The sequence below is a fragment of the Podarcis pityusensis genome (genome assembly GCF_964106645.2).
Source record: "Podarcis pityusensis genome assembly, chromosome: 12".
In the NCBI taxonomy this organism is placed as follows: domain Eukaryota; kingdom Metazoa; phylum Chordata; class Lepidosauria; order Squamata; family Lacertidae; genus Podarcis; species Podarcis pityusensis.
The window spans coordinates 19,100,406-19,113,445 of record NC_138037.1 but is presented as its reverse complement, the minus strand read 5'-3'; the positions used below and the strand labels follow the sequence as shown (position 1 = coordinate 19,113,445).

General features: G+C 40.1%; 1 protein-coding gene across 5 annotated transcripts in view; it reads left to right on the top strand.

The window, feature by feature from the left end:
* Positions 1-13,040, top strand: part of CCDC7 (coiled-coil domain containing 7) — a 146,081-nt gene that overhangs the window by 53,123 nt on the left and 79,918 nt on the right. For all 5 annotated transcript variants that reach the window (XM_080973928.1, XM_080973927.1, XM_080973929.1 and 2 more), the window contains exons 20-28: positions 894-951; positions 1,738-1,863; positions 3,730-3,801; positions 5,388-5,495; positions 6,270-6,383; positions 7,628-7,747; positions 9,218-9,340; positions 10,546-10,665; positions 10,952-11,077. In XM_080973928.1, coding sequence (XP_080830054.1) covers positions 894-951; positions 1,738-1,863; positions 3,730-3,801; positions 5,388-5,495; positions 6,270-6,383; positions 7,628-7,747; positions 9,218-9,340; positions 10,546-10,665; positions 10,952-11,077 — 967 coding nt within the window. The remainder of the gene's footprint in view (positions 1-893; positions 952-1,737; positions 1,864-3,729; positions 3,802-5,387; positions 5,496-6,269; positions 6,384-7,627; positions 7,748-9,217; positions 9,341-10,545; positions 10,666-10,951; positions 11,078-13,040) is intronic.

Here is a 13,040-nt window from a genome sequence, read left to right as displayed (position 1 = left end):
TTGAAACAACGGTAAGATCTTAAATCTGTGAAATACCGATGACTGATTAGAAATTATAGAAAAACATTCATATCACCAGACATTAAAACACATAATGAAAAGTGCACATGAATCGGTGAGTGTTGAGTAAATTAGCAATGAGACACTAATAGTCCAGTCCAAACCCAAGATTCTCCAGGATTAGAGAGTTTGGATCTGGGTCTGCTGGGACTATGCTGGAGTTAGGTTCCTCACTCCAGCTCAGCCAGGACTCAGTTGATGTAAGTTATGTTGGTGTAAGTCCCCCAAAAGTTGTGGGACATGCAAACAAAGACTTAAAGCTATTGCAAATTCCTCTCAACTTGCTCATGTGACCTGGTAACCTGTTGAAATGACATTGGCAAAAAGGGGACGTCAAATTCTTCCATAGAAGTCACTGGAGGGGGCCCAATCTCCAAAACTCACCCCAACACTCACCTACTGGTTAAACCCAAACTTAGGTTTGCCATACATTGAAGAGCAAAAAAGAGGACAGCCCGAGCCACTGCCAGCCCAAGCTGGGGAAAGAGGCATGTGGGGGCACCCACACACCTTTCCCAGCTCAGGCTGGCAGTGGCCATGACGTGCAGAGCAGCCTGCACCCAAGCCACCCAAGCCAGAGCTAACCTCCCCCCCCAAAACTTGAACATTTTCTTTTAAATGTAAAAATCTGCCCGGATGGGCATGTTGGCCTCCAGAAAGAGTACAGGTTTTTCTGGACGCATGGCAACCCTACCCAAACTGAGAGTGCTCTCTGAAATAGATGTAACAACAATCCCTTCTTCTCATAAAATTAACATATCTCAGAGGCATTCCAAGAAAGTAGTAAAATGGGATGTTTTCTCCTTTCTATTTCCCCCCATTGTTTTCCATAGGCTTCCACTTTACAAAAAGAAATCCCACAAACGTACATGGATTCTTCAGGACTTGAAGGTAATTCTTCTCTTCTGTAATTAAAAATAATAATGGTTAAGGCATGCAATAACATTATATCGGGAATTTTTGGAGAACAGGAGAATTTGTGTAGAAAAAAATATTTTGGTACAGGCATTCCTAAATTAGTTTTTATAAAGTTTAATTTATATAGGACATTTTATACCACCCATCATAGTATATATCCCAGGATGGTACATAGCTGTGCTACAGCTCAAACCTAGGCATGTTTACTCAGAGATAAATTCTACTGTGCTAGTTCCAGTGCAAACAGGATCTTAGTGTTTCATTTGTTATTCCGTTTAGAATTTTGTAACTTTATACAAGTGGTGCCTGAATTTATTTTCCTGTCCTCTTCCGTCCTCTGCAGTCATGTCTTTTAGATTATGTGTACATTTACAGACTACTTATACTGCAGCTCCTATGTAAAACACTCAGGGAATCTTTTTAGCTGAAGAGTGGGATAAAATAATGCTTTTTTTTTTAAAAAAAAACCCTTTTAAATGAGATTCTGCAGGACAATGGAACTTCTCCCCTCCTTCATTTGCACCATCTTCAAATCTGCTCTGGAGGTTAGGAGAACCCCCAGAACAGTGTGTGAGGAGAGGGGAGATAATACTGCCAGGCAAGCTATGTTGAATACAATCCCTTATGTTTCTGAATGCATGGATAACACTGTTTTATTAGAAACTGTAACTGTTCCTGCCCTGTAGAGACATAATATTGCCAATATTTCTCCTTGCCCTTACATACACAACAACAAAACCCCTTTGTTTTACTTGATAGAGGGTGGAACTAAGAATTTGATTAATAAAAAAATGGATCAGCTTGCAAACAATTTGGCAGAGCTGGAAGGAGTTCCTGAAGCAGAAACTTTAGCCAAACTTTTGCTAGAGCCTAGCAAAGGCATGGGTAAGTACATTCAGATTCCTGAGAATTTAAGGGTACAGTATGTGCTTGTACAGATTCAGGCTGTAGATTCAGGCTTGTAGACATCGCTGGAGGTCTGCAAATTTATTAGGCTATATCTAAAGGATTAAGTGGGAGTCAGAAGGCATCAGGTACATTACATTCTTTCATCTGCACACAGAACCATGAAATTAGACCTGTGGTTCCAAGTTCTGGAGGGCCCAGGAGTGCATTTGGAAATGTAAGAAACTGTTGTAGGCATCTCAACATACAAATTTCACAGAAGGAAAATTGGCAATGCTCAGGTGTTCTCCAAGCAAACAAAACACAGACAAAATAAAAGGCAATGCCTTGCAAAAAAACCCAAAACAAAACCGAACCCCCCCACCTCCTAACCAAACAATCAACAAAATAATATAGCTTCAGTTTTTTAAAAAATAATACAGGGGTCTTTGGTGGATTGAAAGGAGGATGCACCACATTGGGCGCCTTAGGATTAGAATGTGGCCCTGATATAGCTGACCATTTTGATAACATTTGGTGTATTTTTAAAAAAAATATTAGTTGTGTATTCCTACAGTAAAGGCCAAGATCCATAGCTGGGTTATTATTCCCATCCACTCTAGTAGGCAAGGCCAAAGTTCACAGTTTAGTGGTGTGGAAGGCCCCCCTTCTAGTTCTGGTTTTGCCTAGCTCCAGACATCAGGGATTCAGTTTCTGTCTTCTGTGTTGTTGTTTTTTTTGCAGCTCCCCTCCACTTTCTTAATATCTGTACATTTTCTTGTGTATCCTGTCTTTCCTTTTGCTCAGCATTAGAAAGCAGCAGGGGTCAGGAAGAGCTTGTTCCCCATGCTATGGGAAGGTGACAGCCCCAGCCAGGACTGTTGCTGGATTTCTCAGAAGATGTTACATCTAGGGCACACAAAAATGGAGGATATCCCTTCCAGTGCCCAGTGCCAAATGGCCCCAACCCACTCATAGCAATGGTAACATCCCTCTCATCGCTGTAGAGCCAACTTCCCTGAATAACCACCCTGAAGAGTAGTAGTCTTCACAATGCTAGGCACCATGGAATCAAACAGGTGTTCATCAAAGATCTAGGACTAGTGACAATGATGCAGTGTCTGATGCATTTCTGGATGCATTACAATGAATCCACTACAATGGATCCAGGTCGATGATGCCCATTACTATAATACTCTGTAATATATGGTTACCACAGTGGGAGGTAGATCCAGGTTGCCAGGTCAGACCAACAAGTCCTCCTCCACTGTAGAAGAATTTACTTACTGTGAAGGTGGCTGTTTTACAGTGAATGGAGGGCATGCTATTCACCCAACTGAGATTATGGCTAGCTACGGAATGATTAGCACAGTGATAATTCAGTATGCTAGTTAGTTTGCTGACCAAAGGCATATGGTATGTTTAGTTAAAGTGCCATTTCATCATAATTTAAGGAGATACAAAAATGAGATGCATCCGTCTGATCTCTTTATATGAGTTCTGTCTGCAAAAGTTGGATATATGTATATGTGGGTATTGCACAAGCAATATGATTATTGTAAAGAGAGATTTCATTAGAAAAAATTAAGTTGCAAGATTCAGTAATGTGCAAATATAATGTAAATAAAGCAAGCTTTTACATATTTCTCCCTACAAACTTTAGATAGTATAGCCTTCTGTAACTGTCTCTGTCTTATTTGCAACAGATATGGATGTCACTATAGCAACTGGTATGGGAAGGGTTAAGAATGCCTGTTTTCTAAGACTTGTTTTATAATTATATAATTAGCCGATCACAAAAGAAGTAGTACTTCATTCTGTCACATTTCCTAATTATTCTGTAACTTGCTTTTGCCAACAAAATAGAATTATTATCAGATGAACAAAAACTTCAGTTACTAAATCAGCTGATACCTGCAGAAGGACTCCAACAACTTGGTAAGTGGAAACCCAGTAATGTAAGGAGCTAATGATTGATTGACAGTTTTTTTAAAAAAATAATAATTTCATTTATTGATATTATTTATTAAATGTATATACTGCCCTTCATCTATAGATCTCAGGGCAGTTCACAGCATAAAAATACAATATAAAGAACACAAAGCACATAAGAATAAAAACTAATCAATAATACCCTCTCCTACAACACATTTAAAAGGGTATCAGATGTTAATGAGCCAAAGGCCTGGTTGTATTTTTATTTGTATTTTATTTTATCACTGTGCTGGATTCACACTTATTTTAAGCACCTTAAGATTGTCATTATTTTGTGGGAGGGGTGTAATTGTATACTGGATGTTTAGGTTTGCACAATTAAGCAGATTAAAGCTCTCTGTCACAGCGGTGCAACAAATCCACTTTTAAACAATCTTTTTTAAAAAAAAACAGTCAATAACAACAATTATTATTTTATTACTTATTATTTATTGAATTTATAAATTTGTTGAATTTAACAACAACAACAAATTAATTACTATACTGCTATTCATCCAAAGATCATAGGGTAGGTTATAATAGAAAAAACACACAAAAATATATACCATAATGGCAAACAGAAACAATAACCCCCGCCCCCTGTTTAAAAGACCATAGATTAATTAGTCAAAGGCCAGTTGATGGAGAAAACTTTTCACCTGGCACCTAAAGTTATATAACAAATGCACCAGGTGAACCTCCCTAGGGAGAGCATTTCACAAGCAGAGTCACTCTAGAAAAGGCTCGTTCTCGAGTTGCTGTGCTCAGGACCTCTTGTGGAGGAGGCACACATAGAAGGGCCTCAGATGATGATTGCAGAGTCTGGGTCAATTCATTGGGGAGAGGCAGTCTTTAAAGTATAGGTTTTGATCTATAAAGCCTTAAATGGCTCAGGAGCACAATACCTCAAGGACTGTCTCTTCGCATATGAACTGACCTGGATCCTGCAATCATCATGTGAGAAAATGGTACTTTCGTGAGGGTGGGCTACCTACAGTAGGCACTCCTTGGTTCCCCCACTTGTGGCCAGACTTGCAACTGGCCATACTTATAATTGTGTGTGGAAGGCTTTCAAAGAATACATTGATATATAAACAGCTTTCTCTTTCTCTTTCCATTTTCTTTTAAATAACTGTGTGTAAAATGAATGCTACTCGAGGGGGTAATTTTACCTTCAGAAGCTATTTTTCAGCAGGGAGAATAAGCTGCAAAGGGAAAGGTGGGGAACTGGAAAAGACCTGATAATGCACATAGGACGCCACATGCAGTACTTTGGGTGCTAACAAATACAAACAATACTAAAATACAAGTCTTGCCAACCTGACATCCTAGGCTACATACCACATGTCAGCCATGTTTGCTAAATCCCCCATTTTTGAAAATTACAGTGGTTCCATTTCCCCCTCCTCCAAGGATGTGATAAACCAGAATATATAAATTGCATTCTGCGTATTGTTTGGGCAGGTTTGGTAAGTCCACTAAAATACAGTAATTGGAAGTGTGGGGAGAACATTTTTCCTATATTACACAAAACCTTTTACTACATGTAGGTAAACCAGAAGAAGAGCAAACAGAACAGACAAGGCAGCTACTGTCAAATGTAGTATCAACTCTCCAGCTTCTACAGCAAGCACATGTTCCTGAAGATGGCTTATCAGGTAGATTCTACAAGCTACATACAGCAAATAAATGTTTAGCTTAGGGCAGACTAATGGCTCAGTGGTGTCAAAGAATATAATGATAGAATGGTGACTCCAGAATTTGCATGCATAAAATGCTTAGTATTGTTATAGGATTGGAGGGTTAGATGATGCTTGTGGGTCCCAATCATGCCTTTGGTCTTGTAACTATAAGATTGTAATCTACAGTAGAAGGAACTGCTGAGCTGCCCAGTTTCTTTTTTAAGTTAGTGGCCCTAGCTGGGCCTGTAAACACCTTTTTTTACATGTCTAAAGAGTTGGTCAAGAACACATGAATTGCTATAGAGACAAATGACTGGTGGTGCTTTCAGGAGAGGGTAAGGTTCCTCCCCACTCATCTGGCTGGTTGTCATGCTAGGGGTAGGAGAATAATAGGCCAAGAACTAGTCTTTATTTTAGTCTCATCTGAAGGTGGGAGCTTGAAATGCACAGCGGATTGACTTGTATGCTGGAACCAAATCTATGCCTTTGTGGGTCCCCCCTTCAGAAGCCTAATGGGAAAGCAATATCTGTTATAGCGTTAATGCTATTAGTCCAATCTTATTCTCAGATTGTATATATGTGGAAATAAAACCATATATCCTAGATACCACAGTTTCCAATAGCTTCATTCCAAAGAATTGGAACCCTGGATATTGCTGGCACTTCTAGAGTCTCTCACCACTCAGCAACATGCATGAATATTCTCATTACTGTGGTTAAATAAGCTGTAAAACTTTATTTCTTCCACAGAGGAAGAAATGAATGAGATGACAGAGAAAAGAAGAGCCTTACTTGCAAATCTGGACACTAATCTTAAGGTTCTTCAACCAGCAGAAGCTGTTAGACCAGGGCAACAAGACATTGGTGAGTATCAAAACCTATTACCTTGATTATAAAACATACTCAAAAATCTCCTAAATGAAAATTATTACTATTGATATTAATTAATAACTTTTAATCCAGTTGGAAAAGCCTGTTGAAGACATAAAACTGCATGTTGGAAACAGTTTTGGTGCAAGACACTGTTAAGCATGTGAACTTAAACTAACAATTGATCCTAAATATATAAATAAATAAAAAGCTAGGGTGTGTGCTCACAAAAAGCTTTATGCCACCTAGGATCATACACCACACCTCCCAAAGAGTGTCCTCTACATGATGGCTTAAATTTGCAGCCAGACCAATCTTTTTTAAGGAATGCAAACAATGTTGAGTATTTTGGCTGGCCAATTCCTTATTTTGGGGTGCACTGGGTGGACTGGGTGTCCTCAACATAAAGTTTACACGAAAGCTTATACCAAGAACAAACTTACCGGTAGTTGGTCTCTAAGGTGCTACTGGACAATTTTATATATATATATATATATATATATATATAAAATTGTCCAGTAGCACCTTAGAGACCAACTACCGGTAAGTTTGTTCTTGGTATAAGCTTTCGTGTATATATATATATAATTGTCCAGTAGCACCTTATATATATAGACTGTGAGGTGAGTGAGGTTGAGAGACTTCAGGGAAGTGTGACTAGCCCAAAGTCACCCAGCAGCTGCATGTGGAGGAGCAGGGAAGCGAACCCGGTTCACCAGATTACGAGTCCACCGCTCTTAACCACTACACCACGCTGGCTCTGTATATACTATAAGGTGTATAGTAATTTGATACACTTCAGTATAGATGAAATTCAGTGAATAATGGCATTAGATGACTCAAAACATAGTGGCATACTTTGTAGTAGCGGTTTCTGGGATGGTGAAGGCAGGGCGACATTGCACACCAGACTTCAAAAAGGCTAGTGTCACTGCTGCTTACCAAGAGGGCAAGGGGCAAGGCGCAAGAGCCTCAGATGCTCCTGCTGCCCGTGTGTGCCCATGCTGCATTAAGTTCCCTGTGCCTCAGTCCTCCTCCTCCCTTTTGGTAAGCAGCAGCAACATTTGCTGTTTTGAAGCTAGGTGCACAAAGCTGCCATGACCCACTGATTGCTACTGATAGGGCAGGGAAATACCCCTATTTGAGATCCTGAAGAGTCACTACTAGTCGCAGTTGGCAATACTGGATGGGCCAATGTTCTAATATCAGGGAATTTCATGGTCATGTGTTGCTTTTAGATAATGAAATTAACATGCTGACAGAAAAAGGAAGCCATTTGCGTGCAAGCTTGGAATCAAATATGAGAGATTTGGAAGAAGCTCAAGCTCTCGCAGCTACCCAGCCATCAGAAATGAGTGGTAAGTACTGTCAGGTAATTATGTTTTCTTTACATGTAACACCCTATAATTTTTGCCCCAGTTTTCTTTTGCCTTCTTTTGCCTTCTCCCATTCTGAACTTTGTCAACCTGGACTAGGTTTCTAAGGGCCTGGTGTAATGTGTGTCTGTGGGAACCACTAGAATGACAATTACTCATGGTGGGTGACTTGTTGCTGCTATTGTCATTAGGGATTAAAGGGCTCTGCCCTTAAGAATACTGTATAATCAAAGACAAGACATTAGGAAGGAAAGTAAAAGAGAGGAGGGTCAGTTGGCAGAGGGAAAAGGTATTTAGCGGATCCAAAAACTGGTGGGTGGTCCATCCTTGTTGCTGGGCAGAGACTAGCTAATAATTAGAACTCATTTTAGCAGTTTGTGAGTGCTTTCCTAAGCAAATAATTATGGCGAGGAAAGTGATAATGGGGGAAGGAAATTCATGTGTGTTTTAGAAACCGGGTGAATTTAAAGAGAGTTATATCAATTAGTCAATGAGAGAAATCATAAACACATCCATTTGTATGTGTGACCAAATGATTACATATACAGTGGTACCTCGGGTTACAGACACTTAAGGTTATAGATGCTTCAGGTTACAGACTCCGCTAACCCAGAAATAGTACCTCGGGTTAAGAACTTTGCTTCAGGATGAGAACAGAAATCGCATGGCGGCAGCGCGGCAGCAGCGGGAGGCCCCATTAAAGTGGTACCTCAGGTTAAGAACAGTTTCAGGTTAAGAATGGACCTCCAGAACGAATTACGTTCTTAACCAGAGGTAACACTGTATAAGCATCATTTAGCAAGAGATCCAAAGACCAATTAAAAGTGGCAGTTTAGGCCTCAGAACTAAACCCCAAGTTTCTTCACCATAGAACATGATTGTTTATAGAAAGGTTTCCTTGTATATAATTCAAGTTACCTTTTTGTGTAATACATTGTTACATGCCACTCCAATCTCTGCCAAATAGCTGCATGAGATTCCAGGGGTACTAGGCACTCATCCAGGGTAGCACGTCAGTTGGGAAATCAAGGTACAGCAGAGACTAGTGTATTTAAGAAATATGGTTTAAAGGTTAAGGTAAAGGTACCTCTGACCATTAGGTCCAGTCGCGGATGACTCTGGGGTTGACCGCTAATTTCACTCTATAGGCCGAGGGAGCCGGCGTTTGTCTGCAGACAGCTTCTGGGTCATGTGGCCAGCATGACTAAGCTGCTTCTGGTGAACTAGAGCAGTGCACAGAAACACCATTTACCTTCCCGCCAGAGCGATACCTATTTATCTACTTGCACCTGACGTGCTTTTGAACTGCTAGGTGGGCAGGAGCTGGGACTGAACAACGGGAGCTCATCCCGTCGCGGGAATTCGAACTGCCAACCTTCCGATCGGCAAGCCCTAGGCTCTGTGGTTTATTGTACACATATTTACACCCACCTGCGTCTACTTTTTCTACAGAGAACAAAGTGAAGGAGTTACTACAACAAAGAGAACTGTTGACTGCAGATTTAGAGCAGAATATGCAGGACCTGCAAACTACAAAAGCTCTTGCAGCTGTCTTGGAAGAAAAAGCTAAGCCTGGTAAATGCAGAATAATTGGGATAGGTACAGAAAGATCACATAGGCATGTGACACAGGGCCTGTTGTTATAGGGGTAAAACTTATTTTTTTCAATTTTTTTCAGTGAGGGATCTTAAAAATATGTTTTGGGGTGTGAGGAATTTGAATCTGCTGTTTTTGTGACTGGATAGCTTTTAGCTTGGTAAGTCTTCATTTGATGAAGACACACATAAACTACTTTAGGAAAACCAAAGAATTTTAATTCTACCTTCTGAAATAATAATATAATGTAATAATAACTGCAAGTACTTGGCAATCATTTTTAATGATCTCTGTGCAGTTTTACACATATTTTACTTACTAAGCAAAGCTAAATTATATTAATTTAACCAAAATATATTTTGAATTCCCAAGTCACGTTACAACTTATTAGCACATTTTTGAAACTTGAAAGTTTAAAAATTCAACATCCCCTAATGTGACAGAGTGTTTATACATACATCAGCAATACTTGTCATTAGTCATCTAGCAGTTAACCCTCTATGAAATGAGGTAAAGAAAAAGCACAGGTCTGGACATTTGTAGACATATAACAGAACAAGGGTTTTAAGATGTTTCAATGAAGTGATGGTGATTGTTTCAGTAGATACAACTTTTGAAACCTAAAACAAATTGTTAGTAAATAATAGCAGGTGGACATAGGCACGGGGTGAAATGGAGAACTATATGTGGCTGTGTATATGCCATACATTTAAAACACGTTCAAAGCATGCTTCTTTCCTACCCACTCGCAATCGTAGAAACTGCCAACACTACTTCCTTTTTAGTTTGTGGGGAGTCGTATCCAATGGAATGGGTGTTCCTTACATTTCAGATACTTAGCAATTAAGAGATTTTATTATAGAAATTTCCAGAGCCAAGGTATGGGGAAGTAGGCAGGTGTTTTTTCTCTTTACTGACTCAGTACTTTCTGATTGGCGAATCCAGAAAACTGAGGGAGTCCGTCCTACTTCCCACAAATCTTTGCTCCCGTCTAGTTTCTAGCAACAGAGTGAACAGCGATTCCATTGGATACAACAGCCCACTCTCAAAACTACACTTTAGGTCAGACCAATTATTCTTTCTTTGGATTGTAGCTCTGTAAGGGGAAGACTTTAGTTCCTAGGATTCTTAGGGAGTGAGGGAAGGAACGTTTTGACTTTCTTCTTACATTTTTCACTTTGCAGAGAAGGGAATTGATGAACTCTCAAAAGAAAGAAAAGTTTTGCTTGCAAGTTTGAAATCAAATATGAAGGAGTTAGAAGAAGCAGAAACTCTTGCAGCTGCCCAACCAGGAAGTGTGAGTGGTAAGTACAATCTCCACATAAAACCCATTTTGAAGGTTGAAACACATTCTAATATTTTAAACATTTGATGTGATTTCATCATTTAATTCTATTTTACAAAAATAAATAAATCATTGCTGCTTGCTTTATGAGCTTAGGACAAGCAAGTGGATATACATATGACTCACTGATAATACATAGCTGTTTGTTGACACATTTACTTAAAGAAGATTATTAGCAAAAATGTACTATTTAGTTTGAAATATATATCTTACACTAAATGTACTAAGTGTTTGTGTATCCACAGATAAAAAGATAAAGGAGCTTAAAGAACAAAGAAAGGTACTAGCTGCACATCTAGAAGCAAATCAACAGGATCTGCAAATGGCGCAAGCTTCTGCTCCAGAACTTGCTGAAGCAAGCAAACTTCAGAGTAAGTGCATTCACTGTATGTACGCTCTGTTATCATTAGACTGGTAACCGATGAAAATTCATGTTCTCCACTATTAAGCCCTCCCACAAACCCAACTTTCAAAATGCAGAATTCAATCCAGGTAAATAACATGAGCAATGTATCTTTAAAATATATATATACAGTATTCCTTGAAATTTCCTCGAGTCAGTCCAAATGGATTTACTGGCTTGAAGAAATCCTTCCCTATGATGAAGTCCATGATTTCAAGAGATCTTTTTTCTTTTTTTAAGGAAACTCCCAAAAGAGGACACATTTTTCAACTTCAGCTTTATTTGTTTGTTTGTTTAATCTTCCTCTTTCTGGGGTTGGCTAGGCACCAGGCGGCAGGCATATTTCAGTTCTGCACAGCTGGGCTCTCCCAAAGGGAGAGATTTTAGATTTAGATTTGCAGAGTTGGAATGTACCCTTAGGATCATCTAGTCCAACCCCCTGCAATGCAAGAATCTTTCCCCAACACATGGGACTCAAACCTACAACCCTGAGATTAAGAGTCTCATGCTGAGCTATCCTGAGAGAGAGAGAGACAGAGAGCACTCAGAGGTGGCTGTGGCTGCCGGCCCCTAGCCGACGGAGTGCGCTGTCCCATTTTACTGGGAGGCAACAGCCTTACATTCTTCGCCTCCTTCCCTGGCTGCAGCTGCCCTCGCCCACCCATGCATGCCCAGACTGTCAGCTCTGAACCTCCAGACATCTTTTAAAATTCAAAAATTCTCATCAGATGCCGTTTTAGGCATCCAATTTCCGAATATGTCCAGAATTTTCCGGACGTAAGACAAGCCCAAACTTGCTGAACGAGGGTGGGTGGTGTTGGTATCTCCTCCATACTGTTAGTCACCATCTGGAACCTAACTGTTTCTCCTTGGGTTCAGAGTGCCTAGAAGCGCAGCCAGGTGTTGTTTTTGGCTTTGTTTAAACATTTAACTGATCAGAGTTCTTGTTCTGGTTTTGCAGATGTGGCAATGGAAAGGAGGGTGTTTTTCTGTGTGAGAGAGAGGGAAGGGCAAAACTGAATCAACTTAGCATTATAAACTCCAGAAGACTTGCCCCCTCCCCCAGACTGGTGTTTTGCTGCAATTAAGAACATAAGAAGAGGCTGCTGGATCAGGCCAATGGCCCATCTAGTCCAGCATCCTTATCTTACAGTGGCCAACCAGATGACTCTGGGAAACCAGCAAATAGGATTTGAGCACATGGGCACTTTCCCTTCCTGTGGTTTCCTGTTGTATTCTGCTGTTCCAGTTGTACTTAGCAACATGCTCTTGGCATGATACTGCTGTATCAATGGTGTATTTATTTTGCTTTATATGTTTTCTTGCAATGCTTGCCCAATGCTACCACATTCTTGCTGTCTGGATGGGCAAGAGTGCAACAGAAGCAGGAATCTGCCCCTCCCACCTACCCCAAGAATGTTTATGATATGAAAAGTTAAACAATTTCAGCAGGAAGTTATAGAATATGCACTGACTGGAAAAGAATCAGCAGCACTACCCCAAAATTTTTGCAGGTGTAAACAGTATTTAAGGCAATGCATATAATACCCCCAATAACACTGTGAGCACAAATCATGATGAATTCTCTGCAAAAAAGATGGCTGGAGGGGCCCTTAGTATTGAGCAGACCATTATGGGATTGTAGTGTAAGCTATTTACCAAACGTGTACTCTTGCTGAATCCCCAGGAGCAAGACGCCAACCCACAGACTAGACAAGATATGAAAGAGATAAAAGTTGCATAAAGCACTTTGTAAACAAAAGAGAAAGAAATGATAAACAGCAACGATAGTGATTGTATCATTCCTGTAGCCCAAGTGGTGGCCAACCCTTTTTAAGACCCGTAAGCACATTTGCAAACCAGAGCAATGTGTTGTGGGCACCACATGTCAGATGAGCATTGATAGAATGCTGGGCAGAATTTTGACATGG